Source organism: Larus michahellis, chromosome 8, assembly GCF_964199755.1.
Source record: "Larus michahellis chromosome 8, bLarMic1.1, whole genome shotgun sequence".
Classification (NCBI taxonomy): Eukaryota; Metazoa; Chordata; class Aves; order Charadriiformes; family Laridae; genus Larus; species Larus michahellis.
Window position 1 is genome coordinate 46,407,991 of NC_133903.1, and position 19,946 is coordinate 46,427,936.

The 19,946-nt window shown below is 55.7% G+C and overlaps 2 protein-coding genes across 2 annotated transcripts; one reads left to right on the plus strand and one right to left on the minus strand.

The window, feature by feature from the left end:
- Positions 1-4,485: 4,485 nt before the first annotated feature.
- LOC141747738 (E3 ubiquitin-protein ligase HECTD3-like) lies at positions 4,486-15,009 on the minus strand. Its single transcript, XM_074598437.1, has 21 exons — positions 14,486-15,009; positions 14,219-14,379; positions 13,677-13,769; positions 13,268-13,403; positions 12,734-12,849; positions 12,345-12,458; positions 11,844-11,926; positions 11,303-11,468; positions 10,749-10,830; positions 9,650-9,832; positions 8,906-8,958; positions 8,512-8,576; positions 7,970-8,073; positions 7,534-7,653; positions 7,095-7,184; positions 6,524-6,730; positions 5,998-6,127; positions 5,469-5,543; positions 5,153-5,234; positions 4,960-5,031; positions 4,486-4,689 (listed from the first exon to the last, which is right to left on the minus strand). The coding sequence occupies exons 1-21, from the start codon at positions 14,807-14,809 to the stop codon at positions 4,605-4,607; spliced, it is 2,541 nt and encodes an 846-aa protein (XP_074454538.1). The 5' UTR covers positions 14,810-15,009; the 3' UTR covers positions 4,486-4,604.
- On the plus strand, positions 14,933-19,770 carry UROD (uroporphyrinogen decarboxylase). Its single transcript, XM_074598438.1, is given in 11 exon segments — positions 14,933-14,998; positions 15,000-15,181; positions 16,125-16,237; positions 16,328-16,407; positions 16,592-16,654; positions 16,752-16,949; positions 17,186-17,347; positions 17,483-17,620; positions 17,765-17,865; positions 18,120-18,186; positions 18,373-19,770. Coding segments are annotated over 11 exon segments (1,335 nt in total). The 3' UTR covers positions 18,538-19,770.
- The last annotated feature ends 176 nt before the right edge of the window (positions 19,771-19,946 follow it).

Below are 19,946 nucleotides of genomic sequence, written 5' to 3' on the forward strand. Positions count from 1 at the left end.
TCTGAGCACCTGCTGGGGAGGATGATGGGATTCCCTCCCCAGGAGCAGCTTTATCCCAGCAGCAGGAGAAAGGTTGTGACACCCAGCAACACCCAACCACCCCAGAATGCTGGCAGCATGTCACCCCATGTCATGTCTGCCTGTCACATACCACGGCAAGGTGGTGGCAGAGAACAACTAAGCTCCACCCCACGCTTTCTCACTTTCCCCAGGCTGGGCACAAAGAGCTGCATTTAGAGATCAGGAGATAACCAGGCTGGCAGAGCTCAAAGGTCCCCGCACCCCTCCGGAGCCTGGCTGCTCTCCTGGCAGGTCAGAGTCCAGCTCCATCCCCGCCTGCAAAGGCACGGTGCACAGAGGTGACAGCTGTCACCCCTGTGGCGTTATCTATTGAACAGAAATGATTGTGCCTCGGCGCAGCAATGGGCACCAGGCTCAGCAGAAGCAAAGTGCCCTGAACCACGATGCAAGAGAAATGCAAACTTCTGCCTTGCCACTGCAGGCAGGAGGGTCCCGTGCCCTCCCTCCACAGCCATGTCACCCTATAAAACTGGTTGCAGAGCTGCTGCAAAGGGTTGAGCCAGCAAATACTCTGAGCCACCTCCATGACACCGCTTTGTGTGCAAAGGGTGTCACGGGGCCAATTTCTGCTTCACCTCCAGTTGCCTCTCACACCACCAGTCTCCATCACTCTTTAACCCAACAGAAGGATGCAGAAGCCCCAGCCAGAACAAAGCATCAGGAAGGCCAGGTGTAGATGGTTTGTTCACTTTATTCGAGATCCTACATGAGGTAGGGACAGACAGATCCTGTCAAACTATGTATAGGGTGTTAGTGGAATAACAAGAACAGCAAGACTATACGTGCATTATTAATCACCTGAAGCTATGACAATTCAGCGAGCTGAAGTCAGGAGAGAGAGAGATTACATGGAGGTGTCATGGCATCAGTCCCTCCCCGAGCTTGTTCCTACCCACCCTGCAGCTCTGGCCCACACAGACGCCTCCTCTTCTCAGCAGCATAGGGGCACCAGCACCTTCCTCAGGATGGCATTGGCCCCCCAAAAAATAATAATAATAATAATAATAATAATAATAATAATAATAATAATAAAATCAATCTCGACCAACAAGATTGGGTGAGCGGGTGGGGATGCACAGCAGGAGTCTGGGGCAGGGGCACTTGACTTGTGTCTTGTCAAACATGGTAGGAGACAGCTCCAACCTGCAGCTTTGGAGAAGGAACATGACCCAGCACTGAAATAACACCTACTTTGGGCCCCTGAGATTGTCCAGAGCTGAGCCAGGCCGACCTTTTCCACAATTTGCCAGGCTGTCACAGCAGAAATTCAGTTTGCGATTGGCTTTAAAACACCACAGAGGAGACAGAGGACCATGCTGAGGAGATGCAGGCATGTTACCAGCAGCTCCTTCCCAGCTCACCTCTGCAGGGCAAACTCAACAGCATGATATGTGGGTTATCTTGACATCTTTGCTCAGCAGCCACTTTTGTCCAGACCTTCTGACCATGCACTAAATGACCTCAGCTGAGACCTTGCTGCAGCAATGGGTTCTTCCTGCAAATGGAAGGGCTTTCCCAGATCTCTGCACCCCAGTCCTCTTTCACAGGTCTCTACAGCAGCAGCTGCTGCCATTCTCCAACACGTATATAGCCATAACACAAAACGGACAGTAAAACGATGGTAAACCAATATGGTAAACCAATGTTTTTTTCTCAATATGCTTGTAGGGGTTAAAGCCAGACCGTCCTGGATGAACTCCCAACTGCAACCTTTCTGCTAGGGCCAGAGTTCTGTACTTTTTTAAATAGAAATACCCATCACCAGCTAGATCCTTTCCCCAGAGCTCCAGTACTCACACCAGAGCCCCAGCAAGCCCTCGGGCAGCACTCTTTTCACAGTGGCAGGAAATAAACCCAAGGGTGTGAGAGGTCAGGAGCTAAATGACCTTGCTGTAAGGAACAGTAGAGAAACGTGGGAAAAGCTAGAGTTGGGAGCTCCATAGTTATTAGGTGCTTCAGGTTAGGGAGGACCTAGACCCACAGCCAGCAGGGCAACACTGGAAGTTAGATCAGGTTGCCCAGGGCTGTAAGACAAGTCTTGGGCATCTCCAAGGATGGAGATGCCACGATGCTTTCAGGGAAGCATCCCACTGCTTCAGCCAGGCTCTGCTCTTAGCATCGCCTTGCGTGGCAGCTCTCCCCTCATCACGAAGGGCTGGGACTGTGGACATGGATAATGAGAGGGAATAGAGCTCTCCAAGCATCTCATATCTCAGTGAGAAATCTGAGCAACTCTGGTGACCTCCATAATTACCTCAGTTATCCTCTGACAGCTGCAGTTGCTTCCACCAAGGCCAGGGGAGCCAGTGGTCACCTGTTGGAGATGTCTCAGCCAGAGGCGCCCATTCCCCTGCAGGTGGTCAACATAAGCAACCCCAGCTTGCTCTTAGCCTGCTCATTCCCACAGGTGACATCAGCTCACCCTCCACCAAAGACTAGGGCCATTTTATCCATCCTGTCCTGAGCCACTCATCAACCAACCACCCCCTGCCTGGCCATAAAGCACAAGAAAGGAGTCAATTTTTCTTGCTACTTCCAGTTCTGCTCAGTAAATAATGTAACCTGCTGATGATCTCCCTTAGAGACAAGCGGGCAAGGCTGGAAAAAGCAGGATTGATTCCACCCAAATGTCAGTGGCCGGAAAGGATCTAGGATGGCTCATTTCAAATCCCAGCTCAATGCTGAAGACTCCTTCACCAACACTCCTGACTGAGGCCAAGCCAGCAGATCAAAGTCATTTCACCAGCTCCTCATGCCCATTTTAAACAGACACCCTAGGAAGTGACTCAGCCACCAGCATGGAAATGTATCACACTGGTTTTGCTCCTGTCCACGCTGGTCATTGAAATCAGCCACAAAGCCACAGAGCTCAATTCTGAGATAACTCCAGGATTTACAAAAAAACCCTCTTCCAGCAGACGCAACTTCACACCCACCCAGCTAAGTATGGAAGGCTCTGCTCCAGGCAAGGGCTGCCAGAAACCGCTTTCCCACTCACCCTATACTCCTTCCATGCACCATCACGTGGGAGATGGCAGCACATGCTCCCTCCTGGTTGTACGTCCCTTTTAGTACAAAATTCCTCAGCAGGTCTGGGAATACTTCAGTTTCAAAGGAAACTGGTGAAGGGAAGGACTTCATTTACAACTGGAAGTGATTTCTGGATGACAGACTCCTTCAACAGAGGAGAAAAAGGCATGAAGTGTAAAGAGAAGATAAATCTTAACTCACAGCGTCAGCCCCACTCCACTCAGTGGCTCTTCATACTGGTGGTCCAACAGACCACACAGACTGAAGATGGAGCTGGGACTACAAAAGTAGACTGACATCTGGTAGCTCACAGTGCTAGGCAATGACTAGCCCTGCCCAGGGCTGGGAAGATCAAGGAACATTTTTGACGGTCTTGAAATTGTAAAGCTTTCATTACTCGCTCCTTGCTCACATACTGCAGGTCCATCTGCTCAAGGAGCTCCAACCCTTGGTACCCACAGTCTCTCCACTGCCCTGGGGCAAAGGCTTTCCCTGTCCACCCGAAACCTCCACCTACCTCCCCATGGCAGAGGGGAGCAGAATCCAGCACTGCCATGCTACTGCTCTAACCCCTGCTGTCTGGGAGAAGAGTTTGGCCCTTCCTGCGCATCTCCATGAGAACTAGAACAGATTAGTTGCAATACTGGCTTTTAGAGGAAAACCAAGGTTCAAAGAGCCTGGGAGAACAGCTGCTGGGCCACCAGCATGCCAGATGCAGAACTGAATGCTAAAGAGCAGGAGGGAAGCAGACAGTTAGTTCCCACCTCCTGTAGAAGAGCAGCTCCCCCAGCAGCCGCTGCTGTGTAAGGGCTGCGAGGAACCATGGGCGGTTACAGGAACTGGGATTTTCTGAGATGTAAAAGCATGGGAGCCCTTTTCCTGACAGCACCCGCAGTCCTGCTGTGCAGGTCTGTCATGACACCTGGTGGCCAGAGGCACCCCTGCAGCACCTGCCACCAGCCTGCCCCATTTCTTCTTAAACTTAGATCAATGCTCTCATTTCCATTGACTTCAGGTGAGGGAATGTGGTCAGGACACTCAGGCTAGGACCCACTGAGCATCTCTCAGCATCCCCATGGTTTCAGCAGCAGCTCACAGTTCTGCATCCTGTGCTGTAACCTGCCGTGCAGTTTTGTTGCCCTACCCCATTTCTGTTTGAAGCAGAGCGCAGCCTGGGAGGAGCAAGAGTTGTGCAGCTGCAACAGGGACATGTGGAGAAGAAACTCATTACAAAAGCTCATTACCAGGCCTTTCTGATGTATGAGGGTCGGGCCAGGGTTTCATTATTGCAATCACATTTACACTCCAAGCTAGCTCCCACCCTGCTGAAGATCCAAACCTCCATGTCCAAAGAGGTGCTGGTTACCACCGCTGTGAGCAGGCTTCACACCTATATGTTTATTATATATACACATCCTGGAGGGACAAGGGAGCTCTTCCCACTGCACGTTTTTGTTGAATGATTGTCCATGCTGCTTGGTCAGGCGGCAACATCACTCTTCCCACGGACTCATATCCGTGTCAATGGCCACGCAGTTGTAGGCAGCATAACGCAACTTCTCTTCACACACCTTGGCTCTAGGGATGGCAGGAAGGGAGAGAAAAAAAAACAAAACAAAAAGACAAGGAGGAGTTGCCATTGCTGCATTTGCCAGCTGAGAGGACAAGATGCTTTCTGAGACGGAGGCTATGCTTCACCAGCCGCTCACAGAGAGAATCACAGCAGCCACATGGTACAGGCAAGGGGACATAAGTGTGACAAAGCGATGGGGCCCTATGGGCCAGCGCCAAGGTTAAGAAAAGAGCCCAGACACAGTCCCACAGATGTAGGGAAGCACCAAAACTTACGTGGCATAGTTGGGCAAGAAGAGGGTGCTGGAGCAGGTGGATGACTCCGGCAAAGCATCTGTCGTCTCAGAGCTTGGGGAGAAGGTGACAAACTGGTCAGAACCAGCAGGCCAGCGAGGCAGGGGAGACCAGACCACACATCCCTTTGGTGTGGGATCAGTCAGCCTTGCAGTCTACAGGAGAACAGACTCACCCCATCTTGTCTGGATAGATGTAGATCCGTGCTGGAAGGCGGCTTCTGCCAGTGACAAATCTGAGGAAGCGGCTGCGATCCTCTGTGAAGGAAAAGCAAAGACATCAGCAGACCCTATAGGGATATGAGATCGAATACAGCCATTTCCAGGTATCCCCAGCACTAACAAGTAGTTCCTTCAGCCCAGCTGCTTGTTTTCCTTGGCTCCCATCTGCTCCCCAGGCAGCAATGACGGTGGTTTCACCCTCCCAGTTCCCAGACATCATGCAGGGGCTGTGATAGCACAAGACACACAGGGACAAAGCAAATCACTTACCGTTGGTGAAGTTGTTGAGTGCTTCCCAGAAGTACTGAACACGGGTGTCCAATGGCTCAAAGTCCTCAAACCGGGCTGGCAGAAAGGATACAGAAAAAGAGTTTATTAAAGACCCAAGCTCCCTCTAGATAAGTTAGAGCAGGGCATCCCCTGCTCACCCAGCGGTCCTCTGCCAGCATAGGAAAAAACCTCAAGGTGCCTGCAAGGTGTGAGCACGTAGACCCAAAGTGTGAGGGACACATGCAATCAGGCCCCTCCCACAAAGCTCATCCAGATCCACATCTCAGCTCCACAGAGGCTCAGATACCGGCAGCCTAGGGATGCCCCAGCCCCTATTCTGAGGCCCAGCATGGAGAAAAGGGACACTCCTGCCCCCATCAGCAGCCAGCTAAAGGCAAGAAGTAGAGAGGCACACATTCTCACTGTAATAAAGGCTAGCATCAGCCTCCCACACCTCTCCTTGTCCCAGCACAGAGGGAAGACAGTCTTGTTTTCAGGGACAGAGTTTTGAGCAGTGCCCTTTACTTACTGAGCTTCTTCAGGGCATCAACTGTGACTTCAGGGTCTCCACAGACTTTTTTTTCCAGCTCCTGCCAGGTGAGGAGGTCAAGAACAGCTTGGGGCACCACCTTCAGCAGCCCAGCCTGCATGGCCATGATCTGAAAAGACGACAGGGCAGGTAAGCAGTATGTCTTGTGCATTTCCCTGGCTCGTGGTTGAGCCTAGGGACTTGACTGGATACAAGCCACATGACTGCTCAGCAAACGCTCTAAGGAACCTGAAGAAGGGAATAGGATCCACAGAGATGCATCTCAGTTCATTCAGAAAGTCTGTATCAGAGCTGGGAATAAAACCCCATGTCTCCCATGCTGCTACAAGCCACTTTGCTTTTCAACAAGTCCATGGGCTCCAGGACCTCACCGAGGACTGCCTGCTATTGCACTAATGAGCACAGGGACACTCCACAGTGCATTTTCCTAGAAACAGACTGGGAGGGTATGTCTCTGGAAAAATCAATGACCACTGCGTTGGTCATTGGTATGGGACAGCGTTACCTGCTCCTTGCTCTCCTCCAGTCGAGCCTTCTGCACCAGGCGGATGAACTCCTTGCGGTCCTCATAGCGCACCACGGTGCTGCTGCCATTAGGGATCAGCTCCACCATGCGCTGGTCACTCAGCACTGTCGTGTAGGTCAGCTCATTCCCAAATTTGAACTCAAAGGTGTCTTTGTCCATGACTTCCATCACCTCCAGGAGTTTCACCTGCCCAGGCATCAGATGAGTGCTGGTTAGAGAGATGCTCAGTAGGCAGTGGTGTGCCCGAGGCCCCATCTCCCTCCTTCCCAGACAAGGGCTGGAGTGGTGACTGCAACAGCAGTACAGGGATATGCTGCCCTAAAGCTGTTTAGCAGACCCTGGGGCATTGCATGCTTAAGGGGGTAGTCAGCAAGGCTACATTTCTATATTAGTTATAGGATGCATTAAATGCTAAGAGTGTCCTTTTTGTGTGTGTTTCTTTGACACATCACAGGAGGAAGCAAGTACAACACGGGGACAGGGACACAAATCACCACCTTGCTGAGTGCCACAAGGAGTAGGATAGGCACAGCCTCCCAGTCCCTCTCACCAGCACAGAGTCCACGGCAGGGAAGTCTTTGCTCCAGCTGACCTCCTCCCCTGTTAATTGTTTCCATACGAAGCCAGGAAGAGCCAGGACCTGAAGGAGAACAGGGATTTTGCTCAGTCTGTGTAAAGGAAACATCCCCAAAGACACAGATAGGGCTCAACTGTGCAGACACAAAAGAGGTTCGCTCCTCCCCTGTCCATATGCAGAGCTCATCACAGCCAAGCAGAGACCAGACACCATCTCCCAAGCTCCCAGCAGCACATCCCAAAACTCAGGCTGCAAGCTCTCCTAACCCCCCAGCCTCAAATCCTGTCAAACACCTTTTGTCCCAGTGTGTGATCACAGAGCCCTCCCATGCTCCTGTCGGACAAGCCGCAGAAGGGGGATAATGACTTCCTTTGCGGCAAACCTCCATGCAGGGATGGGTTTGAAAGCTTACCAGAAATTCCTTGCCCCTCAGAGCTGCTCCCATGATTTGCCCGATCCACTCATATTTTGGGAAGTCTTTACAGGAGGGATTGGGGACATACATGTCCCTGGCTTCTCCAGTGCTGTTACCCTACAAAAGCGAGAGGCAAAACTCTAAGTCATGATCTCAGTGCAGCATGAAGCACCACAAACTCAGTTCCTGCAGCGCCTCTGAAGTGGGCTAAACCCCTCATCCTCCTTGGCAGTATTCCCACTGAGAGACAAGTATCCAGGCACTTGTCAGCATATCCTAAAATGAGATGCCGCAAAGTAATCTACCCAACCCTTAACGAAGAAAAGCTTTGGACCAGTGAAAGTAGGTACGTCCCTGGCATGCAGGGGGACAGGGACAGCACTGCATTGCCAGGCACAGAAAGATCTGCCTCAAATACCCCGACCCACAGCACCTGGTTGGACGTGCGCACAAAGAAGGGCAGAGGCACAGGGGTGTCTGCTGAGCTGGGACACAGCTCCTCCGACATGTCCGCCAGGCTGTCCCGAAAACCACCACCTGCAACCCCAAAAGAAGGGCATTTTTAGTGATGTGAACTCCCCATGTGCTGACCCTCAGAGTTATGGAGCAAAGACGAGGAATTCTGGTCCAACCTGGCCCAGGGCTGAGCAGAAGGTTCTTGTCAGAGCCTTCTGGCACCGGAAGAAATAAGACAGGAGAAATAACATCCCCACCTGCCCTGTGGAAGGTGGCCAGAGGGAGCATTGGCACTGCCAAAGCTGCTGTTAGTGACTAATGTAGTTCTGGTCCCCATCCCAGCAAGCATCACTCCTTAACCAAGACATGGCCGGGAGAGGCAGGACACGGCAACCTGCCTCCCCTCTCTGCTCCATGGGCAGGAACACTGGGAGCAAATGAGAGCCCCTACAGGAACAGAGTCACCCCATCAACCCCCGATTCTGCTCCAGAAAAGCCCTTGCCTCACACAGCCCCTACCTTGGTCGATGATGCCCTCTGCAATGAATTTGCACTCCCACCACTGGTCATAACGCAACGGCCACCTGCGGAGAACCAGGCATCATCTGAGGTGCTGCTCAAAGCCAGGGAGATGCTGGGGAGGCAGCAGGCACAGCAGGGACAGCAGGGGACTAGGGTGGACCAGCCTGGGTTTAGGACAGGACAAGATCTCAATCTCCAGAGACAGCTGCATCCTCAGTAGCAAGGTGACACTTTGGGGAACAGGCCCTGATCCCACGGTTGAGCTGGCTCCTGCCCTAGCAAACCCCCTCCAGAGCACAGGACACATGCAGGCTTCCCAAACACCCTGCTGTGACAGAGGAGATAGCTCCCAGCACTGCATGATCCCGTCCCTCCCCTAGACACTGCTTACCTATAATCTAGAGGCTTTTCAAACTTGTCCGAGGGTTTCAGGCCTTCATACACCTGCAACAAGCAGAGAAGATAAGGCTGGTATCCCATCTCCAGGGGAACCGGTGCCAGGTGAAGGCAGGAAATTGAAGGAAATCTGGTTTGCCCCAAACCTTTAACTACTCACTAAAGCTGATCTCTAAATGGTCTAGGAGTCTTTCATTTTTGGAAAAGGGAACATAAATTACAGTGCTAACCGCTAACCACTGTATGGAGCTTTCTGGCCTCGGAGGTACATTGAACACATATTAACGCTCACAGCAGTCTGAGCTCTTTGTGCACACACAGAGCAATAGATCTTTTGGAGGTGGGTGGAGAACAACAATAGGAAGATCAGCATTGCTGTAAAACCACGATACAGGGCTGTATGCATCTGCATTACTGCTGTCACACATGAATTCTTTGCTGCCCTTTCAGTGTAACAAGATTATTATGCTCTGCATTAGCAACATGCCACAGAGAGCATTCAGGATAGAGACGAGACTTCAACTCAGAGATCCCAAATCCCTCCTAGAAGTTATTCCTGGATATGGGATCATCAGCACATGTAATTGTAGAGCCTATGAGTCATGTGAAGAGGCCTTGAGGACTCCAGGTGTCTCCAGCTCCAAGGTGTCCCTTCCACCTACCTCTGTGTGGTTCATTTTGGCTTTGGGATGCCCCACTCTCCCCAGAGCACCGAGGACCCTTCCAGGAGGGACAGTACCTGGGTGAAGACAGCATTCTTGCAGCTGGGGTCCAGGGCAGGGTTGTCTCGGTGCTCCATAGCCAGGCGTCGGTTAATATAGAGCCGCGGCATGAAATTGGGCTTGCTGGTCTCCGAGTCCTTCAGACACTGGGTAATGAGAGCTGTGCGCCTCTTGGACAGCAGCAAGAACTGCTTGATATGCTGCCAACAGGTATGTCCAAAATGTCAGAGGCGTCCAGAACAAGCCACTTACTTCCTACCAAAGGCACTGCACTGCCAGGTCTCTCCCCTTCCCAGGGCCACTGCCTTCCACACACAGACACATTCTCCTTGACAATATTTGATCCACCTCTGCCTCTGAAAGGTTTTGCTTTCTGGCTTCAGGGAGATATCAAGCCATCCTCTCTCCATCAGTCAATATCTGATGCCAACACTCCAGTGTTGCTTGTTCTGTCCTTCACCCTCACTCTCACCAGAACACCAGTCTTACTATCCCTCCTATTTGTAATAAAATCAAGTCCTCTAAACAAACAAGAATCCTCAAATGCTACTTTGAACTGGCACATGAATTACAATGCTTTCTGACACCAGGCCTGGAAATACACAGAACAGGGCTTCCCCAACAGTGTCTAGCACATGTATTCTGGGAGAGGACGTAAGGAAAAGAGACCACTCAGTCTTATGAGAAAGATGGAAATCAAAAGCTTATTCAAGCCAGAAAGAAACTATTGGTAAAAGCCTTGCGGTTTGGACACAGCCAGCTCACAGCTGCTGGCAGCAAGTGCAGGAACAGAGTGTCCTGGGCTGAGATCTCGGAGGGGATGTGTGTCCGGCTCACATGCCCAGTGCTGCTATGGTCCAAGTCCTTTTGAGGGTGAAGTGCTCTGGTTTGATTCTACTTGTTATCCCATAGCTACATGTTTCTACATCAGTGTTTTAGCAGGAAACTAGGCTCTAAACAATATCGCCTTTCACAGCTTTAATGAACTGAGCTCAGCCAGGTATTTCCCTTGAGCTGCTTTAAAGGCAACAAGCACTGCCTGCCTCCCTTGCCACAGCCCAAACACAATCACCCTGCCAGACTGCGGCCTCACAAGACACAGAGGGAATCGCTCACCTTGAGTTTGCTGAACGTGCCAACAGTGTGGTCCCAGGCTGGCACCAAGTGATGCAGGACACTGTCCAGGAGCTTGATGAACCTAAATCCCAAAGAAGAAGGTATTGCGACACAGGAGGGACAGGGATCTGCACAAGACTATTCCAGACCAGACACAATCAGAAAAGCAACAACTGATCCAAACCCAACCCAGCACAGTCTTCTACATCCTGGAGCCTTTGGTACTAAATTCCCACTCCCTGGGCACTGCAGGGACCTTGCAGCCCTTGCAAAGGACTCTGTATGCACCTGCCCCCAACACTGCACAGATATGCTGTGCTTGCGACACACAAGATACTGAACCTGAGCTGCAAAATTCCTCTGAAAATGTAGGGGAGTTACCCCAGAGAGCCCACATTGTTCCTAAATGACTCTGCTGTTTTCTCCAGGGTCCAGGATGCCTGTCCCGAGGGGAGTCACACAGCTTTACAGCTTCCAGCCATACTCGTGCTGGAGAGGGCACCAATCCCTGCAGACAACGCCACCCCACTTGTCTGCCCCTCTCCATACAGTACCTTTGAATGAGCACAGCCCGTCGGTATAGCAGGTCAGGGTCCGTCCCTTCTAGGCGAGGGTAGCGCACTAAATTGGGCAGCTGGAACATGTCAGCGCTGAGCCCCAAGTCCCTCTGTCGGGAGGATTTGATTTTGATGCCTCGGAGGCGAACATCAATCCCATCATCTGCCAAGGAAGACCATGGATGATACACTAAGACCATGTGAAAGCAAGCCTTCCAGCATGGGAGGTCTATAAGTAAAAGCACTAGGAATGTGACCAGCTCGCCCAGCTCTAGGGCTGGGCAGTGAGAGCCTGGAATATTTATGTGAAGAAGAAGCGGGGCATTTACTAAAGAAAAAAAAAAATTGAAGGCAGAGAAAGATAGGATGAAAGCTGAGAGCTTGCAAACCTCCAGGTCCCCCTTGAGTTTCCCCGTGGTTCTTCTGCATTTATCTGAAATGGCCCACAGGACCAAGAAGTACAAGCCACAGGAAAAAACTCTTAGTGTACAGTATCTTACAGGTGCACTATGGATGTGGTCATAACACCCAGCCCTACCTCTGCACTCCACAATCCGGATCTCGATTACAGGCAGGTGTGTTGTCATGTCCTCAAGGACGCACACATCCCCAATGTAGCTCCTGCAAACACAGCAGAGATGAGGGCTGCAGAGCTGTTCCCTCTCCCATCCTGCCAAAATCCACTCAGCTTCTTGGAAGGGAAGAGGGTTTGCATCTTTTGAAATGGGAGCCTGTGGCAGGAACCCAGACTCAGTCGCCTACAACATGGCCTACACTGAATGCCTGAACCTGCTGGTGCCTCAGGTCCAGGCAACGTGCTCCCGATGGGTCCCACAACTGGAACAGAAGAGCCCTGAGGATTATGCTGTCTGCTATTGTAGGCAGAGAGAAACCTCAGCTCAGAGATGGAAAATGCCTGTCCCAAGGCCCTGGGCCTCTTAAGCCAGGCTGGCACTGGCACGACTGCTTGGAGTCAGGGTATCTAGCACCTCTGACCCCTGCAAGGGCCACACTACCCTCTTCACCTCCATCCACTCACTCATCAATGCCGACGTCGTTCAGTTTCTTCAGATTGTCCCCCTCACCCCCGTACACAGCGACTCGCTTAGGCATGAAGTTCTCATCGGTGGTATCCACTGTCAGCAGGAGCTTCCTGCAAAGGAAAGCATGAAATGAGAAGGTAACTGCATCTGAACACCCACTGCTGCTCCCCTCATTGCCTGGTCACGCTTGTTATCAAGCACACGCAGCTGGTGCTGGGATCCCCAGGTACCTGTGACAATGCCAAGACTCCTTCAAGCCCAGAGACAGAGGGTTGAGGGGCAGGGAACGCAGGGCAAATATGGGCCATGAGGGACTCATGCAGAGAGCGGGGGCTGAAGGGTTCGCCCCAGCTGTGAGCCAGCACACAGGGGAGAGGTGCCTCACTTGACAATGGTGCCTTTCTTCATGTTGAGCCGCACCCAGTGCTGGCCTTGGGACCCATCACTCTCCCAGTACGTGTCGGCGTGGCTGTCAGTCAAGCATGACACATTGAAGTCCTCCTGGAAGAGGGCAGTGAATGAAAGGAAGATCAGATTGAGGTAGGATTACTTCCCCTTAGTCGTTACTCTCCTTATGAATCTTAAGAGCCAGAGGGTATCAAACTGGCCCATTCCCTTTGCTGGGCTGTGGGTAGACTCGGGGAGTACAGAGCACACAGGACACTGGGGCTGATCCTACAAGGCACACAGAGCACAGAACATCAACCCCCCCCTAAAATCAGCTTTGCAGCTAATATTAGCATTTGCTTCTCAAACCACAGCCCCTCCAGGGGCCATGTTACACAATATGCTGCATGACACTCCCCAGGCTTCTCTCCCACATCCTCAAACACAGCCCAGCCCAGCACACCAAACACCATACACACTCCCCAGCCCCATGGCACAGCGGGGCTGATGCAGCCTTGTCCCTTTAACCCACCGTGTAGGATGAGACATCAATGCTGTCCACGTACTGCTTGACGCTACCCAAGTTCTCATCCTCCTTCCCAATGTGATCATAGAGGAAATGCACCAGGTCTTCGTCACATTCATAAGTCCATGTTGGGGGCACAAACCTACCAGGGAAAAGGGATTAACGAGTCTGGAGAGCCAGAGGCTGCCAGGCTAATAGGTCAGGGAAGGCCAATCCATGCCCTGCTTGCTTTGGTCTTGCCCTGTTTTCTGCTTTGTGCAGGTTTATCTAGGACAAGACTGTGCCAAGCAGAGCTGTTCCCCGCTGCCTGTCTTCCCCCCTCTCCCCCCAGCCTGCAGGAGACGGCTGTCTGAGCAGCCAGGGAGAGGCAGTGCCTTGCACCCAACCACAGCAGAAGCTGGGAAACAGCTCATACCGAAGCTTCTCTACTGCGGCCTCATCCTGCTCCATGGGCTTGGGCTTCGCTCCGAGGCGCAGGGAGTACGTCAGATCCACCACTTGCTCCCATCTGAAACAACCCAGAGAAGGGGAGAGTGAGAAAACCCCAGCAGAAAGGAAGAGCTGGAGGTCGAGGAGTAGCTGGAAGAGGAGGATTTGGGTTTAAAGCCCCACTGCACTCCATCCTCCACCACTCCAGCCTCATCCGCTGCCCTTTCCTTTCCAACTTCTTCCTGCCCACAGCCCGCCAGGCAGGTGACAAGCACAGTGACAGAGCCAAACCCAGTTAACCCCACCATCTGGCATCCCTATTGCCTTGCTTCCATGGAAGAAGTGGCCGAGTGGGCCGGGGGCTCCTCAGCCCGGGGCAGGAACGGCTGCGGGGCCGAGACTCCGGGCAGTTGGGCCAGGGTGAAGGGGGTGTGTGGGGGGTGGGAACCTCCTTGCCCTCTGCCGTGCAATGGGGAGCCGGGGAAGCCAGGGACGGCGACCTAGCGGGAGCGACGGGAGGCCCCGCACCTGATGACGGGTTTGTAATCCACCCCGAAGAGCTGCTGCTGCCGCTGGATCCGCTCCGTGGACTCCACCGGCACCAGCCGGTCCCCGCCGTCGGCGTGCTTGCACACCAGCACCCAGCCCTCCTCCAGCTCGCAGCCGCTCCGGTACTCCTCCAGCTGCTCCTGCGGGGGACGGGACGGCTCCCCTCAGGGCACGGGACCGACAGGCCCCTCCGCGGGCAGCGCAGGCCGCAGCGGCCCTCCCGGTCCCGTCCCCTGCCGCCGTTACCTTGCTGAGCTTGACCCAGAGCCCGGCGCCGTTGCAGTACTCCTCGCCGGTGGCGCGGAGGCAGCCGCCCTTCCGCACCTCGATGGTGGCCCTCGCCGCCCGCTTGCCGCCCCGCGCCGGCCCCGGGCTGTCCCACACGCTGAGCAGGCTGCGGGCGGCGGCGGCGGCGGCGGTGGGGTCCTTGCAGATCTTGTACTGCACCTCCCGCGGCACGTAGCAGAGGGCGGCGGGCAGCGGCCGGGCCCGGCGGAAGCACTCGCTGCACTGCAGCAGGAACCGCAGCCGGCCCAGCACCTGGTGCGGGGCTTCCCCGCCCGCACGCATCGCGTACCGGGTACGGTGGACGGCGGGCCGCGGCCGAGCCCCCTGCACCGGCGAGTTTACGGCAAACCCCGCCCCGCCGACCAGGCAAGATGGCGGCGCCCGGTGGGGCGGACGTAGGGCAAGATGGCGGCGCCCGGGCCCCGTAAGGAGAAGGGAGGAGCAGGGCAAGATGGCGGCGTACAGAGCAGCAGGAAGCCGGGCAGGATGGCGGCGTACGGAAGGGGCGGGGTAAAATGGCGGCGTACGGAGAGGCGGGACTACGGGAAGATGGCGGTGCCGGAGGGGCGGGACGGGGGCGGGACGGACCCCGTCGGGAGGCAACGGAGTGGCCGGGAAGCGGCGCAGGAGGATGGAGGGCGGCGAGCGGCTCGTGTGAGTAACCGGGGCAGGAGAGGGCGGCTGGGGCGCAGGCCTGTGCCTTTTCCGCCGCACCGCCCTCCTTGGCCTCCGAGAGTCGTGAGGGGGCGGTACGCGGCGGACCCTGCGCTGGGGACACTGGTGTGGCCCAGGGGATAGTGCTCTGGCACTGGGGTCCTGTACTGGGGACACTGGTGTGTCCCTGGGGATGGTGCTCTGGCGCTGGGGTCCTGTACGGGGGACACTGGTGTGGCCCTGGGGACACTGGTGAGGCACTGGTATGGCCCTAGTGCTGGATCCAGGATCTTCCACTGGGGTCACTGGTGGGGTGCCGGGGGGGACTGATCCCGCACTGGTGGGGCACTGGGAACACTGATCCTCCACCGGGATGGATCAGCAAGGACACTGGTGTGGCAGTGAAGTCACTGGCCCCACACTGGAGGTTTTGGGGACTTTGTCCCCGTGGCCCCCGCCTGTCACAGCTGCTGGCCTTCCCGGTTCGCTCCAGCAGCCGCTTGATGGTGACACTGTGGGGGGGAGGTTGGGGACGCGTGGTTGACACCTCAGCAGGCGCCTGGGCCTCCGGGGGCTGCACAGCACAGATAGGGGCTGGGGATGCTGGTGGCAAGGCCACCCGCCCCTGCGCCCCGCTGGCCCCAAATCTCTCCAGGCGGGAGTAACTGCTGGCCCCGATAACTTAATCTGGTGGGGCCCTGGGCCGGGCATGGCCTCTCCCAGGGAGGGCCCCAGGAGCCCAAGCAGGAAAAGGCCATGGACCGTGATGGGGACCATTTGTCACATTTGTTACAGCTGGGCACAAGCCCTTCCCTGCAGTCACCGGCCGGGGAGCAGGGACAAGCCACTGGCCCTCGCACCTCCCTGTCCTCAGCTGTGGGGGTCTGGTAGGGCACCCGGACCCCTTGTGGGTGACAGCCCATCTCTGCTCTTGCATCCACAGCCCCAAGGGCTTCCCCAAGCTGAAGAACGACACGTTCCTGCGAGCGGCGCGCGGGGAGGAGACGGAGCACACCCCGGTGTGGTGCATGCGGCAGGCAGGGCGCTACCTGCCCGGTGAGCGGGTGGAGGCGTGTGGGGGGAGGACGGACACAGCGAGGGGGGCTCGGCACACACCCCTGTAACGCTTATGCCACTCCCGTGCAGAATTTCGGGAGACCCGGGCGGCGCAGGATTTCTTCGCCACTTGCCGGAGCCCTAAATTGTGCTGTGAGCTGACACTGCAGGTGAGCAATCCCCGGGGGGGGGTCTGTGTGTCCCCACTCCCTGCCCAGATAGGGACAGGGAAAAACCTTGGGTCTGGGTGGCCCCAGTAAGTTGTGCAGCCCTTGGGGACCCCGGTGCTTGTCCAGGTCCTCCATGGGGAGGAGGTCCCAGCCCTTCACTGATGCTGCCTCTTCCTCTCTGCAGCCACTCAGACGATTCCCCCTGGATGCTGCCATCATCTTCTCTGACATCTTGGTGGTGCCCCAGGTGAGACCCTTGGCAGATGGTGGGCGGCAGCAGCTGAGAATGGGGCTGGGTTCAGGGCCACCCCATTCCTGCTTCTTCCATTCTCCCTTGTCCCCAGGCGCTGGGCATGGAGGTTGTCATGGTCCCTGGCAAAGGACCCACATTCACAGAGCCCCTGAAGGAGGTGGAGGATCTGCTAAAATTACGACAGAAGGTGGATGTGACAGCAGAGCTGGGCTACGTCTTCCAGGCCATCACGCTGACACGACACAGCCTGGAGGGCAGGGTGCCCCTCATTGGCTTCTCCGGGGCGCCTGTAAGTGATGTGTCTCTTTCCCAGTTGGGCTTCTCTATCTACTCTTTCTTCTGGGGTGATACCAGCGATGACACCCCCAGAGCTATAAGGGTGCGTACGTGGGGGAACATTCAATGCAGGAGCAGCTGTGCCCCAGGCTCTGGGGTGCTCACAGGTCCTAGCTTCAGCGCTGTGACCGGCCCCTCACATCATCCACCTCTGTCACCCTCCTCACTCCACTCTTCTCCTTCCTACAGTGGACGCTCATGTCCTACATGATTGAAGGTGGTGGCTCCACTACAATGTCCAAGGCTAAGAGCTGGCTCTACCGTCACCCCGAGGCAAGCCACCGACTGCTGCGGCTGCTGGCCGATGTCGTCACTGACTACCTGGTGGGGCAGGTGGCTGCTGGAGCGCAGGTGTGTCCTGGGGCATGGGGACAGGGACACACAGGAGGGCAGAGACTGGGGGCAGAGAGCAGAGAGGGTCCAGCTTCTGAGAGGAGGAGGAGGAGGGACTGAGGTGCGGCTCTCACAGTCCCATGTCCCTGGCAGGCGCTCCAGCTGTTTGAGTCCCATGCGGGGCACCTGGGCCCGGAGCAGTTTCAGGACTTTGCCCTGCCTTACATCCGAGACATCGCCCAGGCTGTCAAGAGCAAGCTGAAGGAGGAGGCACTGCCCCTGGTGCCCATGGTGAGTTGGGGCTGCCTGGATTGACCTTGGCATCTGGGGGCTGCGGGAGAGGGGTGCATCTCCTGGTACCTGCCTCCCCCACTCTAGCCCATGGTGAGGGGCGTGACCCATAGCAGAGTTACTGCCCGTGTCCTCCCTCCCCAGATCATTTTTGCGAAGGATGCACACTACGCGCTGCGTGACCTGGCCCATGCTGGTTACGAGGTGGTCGGTCTTGACTGGACCATCCGGCCCCAAGAAGCTCGGTAAGAATCCGTCAGAGCGCTCAGGTGCCTGGGCAGCACCCTGGGCTGGGTACCCCGACCTCTTCCTCTGCCCTGGGCCATCCCAGGCCTGCAGGTCTCTGCTCCAGAGGTGGGATAGTTGAGCCCTCATGCCCACAGCAACTAGGGGCTGCACTGAGGGGGCCTGTGGGACCTGCAGTGGGGGCTGCAGGCACCCAGCTGCTCCCAGCCTCTGCGCCACGCACAACAGCTCACCTGCTTCCTCCCTGCTGCAGCGCACAGATAGGGAAAGATGTCACCCTGCAAGGGAACCTGGATCCCTGCGCTCTCTACGCACCCAAGGTAAGCTGTGGCCATCGCCAGCAACAGGGGCTAGTTCCAGCCTGTGTTAAAGGTCTCCTGCCTCAGTTTCCCCACCTGCAGTGCTGGCTCGTGTCCCAGCAGTCCCCTAGGCTGGCTGGGGACTGGTGGGGGTGGAGTACCCTGGGCTGAATGAGGCTGACACGTGGCTTCCCACCGTGCCTACAGGAGAAGATTGGCGAGCTGGTGAAGAAGATGCTGGAGGGTTTTGGGACCCAACGCTACATCGCCAACCTGGGCCACGGCCTCTACCCCGACATGAACCCTGAGCACGTGGGTGCCTTTGTAGAGGCCGTGCACGCTCATTCCCGCCACATCAACAAGCACAGCTGAGCTTGGGGGTTTGGGGACAGGACTCCGGTTTGGGCACAGTCACCCCAAGTAATGTGTTGTCACAGGGCTCGCTCCAGGTTGGGCTGCAGCAGCATTAAACCAGCACCTTTTCCACAGCAGCCGTGTGGCTCTGGCTGGGGGTGGATGGGCAACTGGACAGCCCTGGAGGAGATGGGCAGTGGTGGCAGCCGGGCAGTGGTGGCAGCCTGGCAGTGGGGCATGTGTGGTCAGGGGAAGCCCCTGAGCCCCGTCCTGCAGGTCAGAAGGGGGACACAAGGATGCCAGCAACATGGTGTGGGGGGGATGACTCTCCCTGCTGGGCTGCAGTGTTGTGCCAAGGGCTTGTGAGGGAGGATGTGAGCCCAGAGCACGCTAGCCATCTCCTGGCACTACAGATGTGCGCAGCCCTGCTGGGGAGGTGGGCTGCCAGAGGTTGGGGGCTCACAGCCTGCCACTGCCTTGACTGTCGTTCATGCCACAGGCCTGCTCCGGTGGGAACAGGCAACACGACATTGACCCAGGGCATCCCCGACGGGGTGGGAGACCCAGCAGTACTCACCTAGGGGACAGCTGGACACGGGACAGGAGCCCTCCAGACACTACCACCATCAGCACCCTACTTCAGGGATGGCATCAGGGACACCATGGCCCTGGCACTGCCATCACCCTCCTCCAGCTCCCAGAGCTTCTTTGGGACCATCCCACTGATCCTGGAGATCTCTCCATGCAGACTTCTCCCCATCTCCTCTGATCCTTGGAGCCAAGTCCGCCTGGGGCTCAGCAGGCCCTGCAGAAAGCAGCCCTGCAGCACCCAGGAACCCTGGGTTATGACTCTGCGCCACCCCATCCCACAGCACACTCACTGCAGTCCAGGCTGGATCAAGACATGGGTGCCAACACTGCTCTAGCTGGCACGGACGGGGCAGTGCCACCAGGGTGGGCAGGGACCTGCTGATGCTGAGCGTGGCCGGGAATTGCACCTTGAAGCAGCCAGGGTGCCTTCCCACTGCTCCATCCCCCTCCTTGGGGTGCAGCAGCTGGGTACCATGGGGGGGCTGTGATGCCACCTCCTCCCTGGGGCTCTGCCCTGCTTGCGACGCCAGGCTGCCCAGCATGCGTCGTGACCCCTCCGACTTCAGAGAAAGGCAGCAGAGATACAGGCGGTAACGTTCATCCCTTTTATTATTAAACATCAGATGAAGAGGTCGCACACACACATACACGCACGCACGCAAAAAAAAAAAAATTAAAAAAAAAAAGAAGGAAAAAAAAGAGAGAAACAGACTGGTTGAAGACCGCTAGTTTGGTGGTGACAGAGACTGAGTACAATTGGTTTCCTGGCCGGAGCGCTGACACAAGTCACTTGCCAAAAAATTAAAAGTCAAACCAGACAGCAGATAACTAGCCCA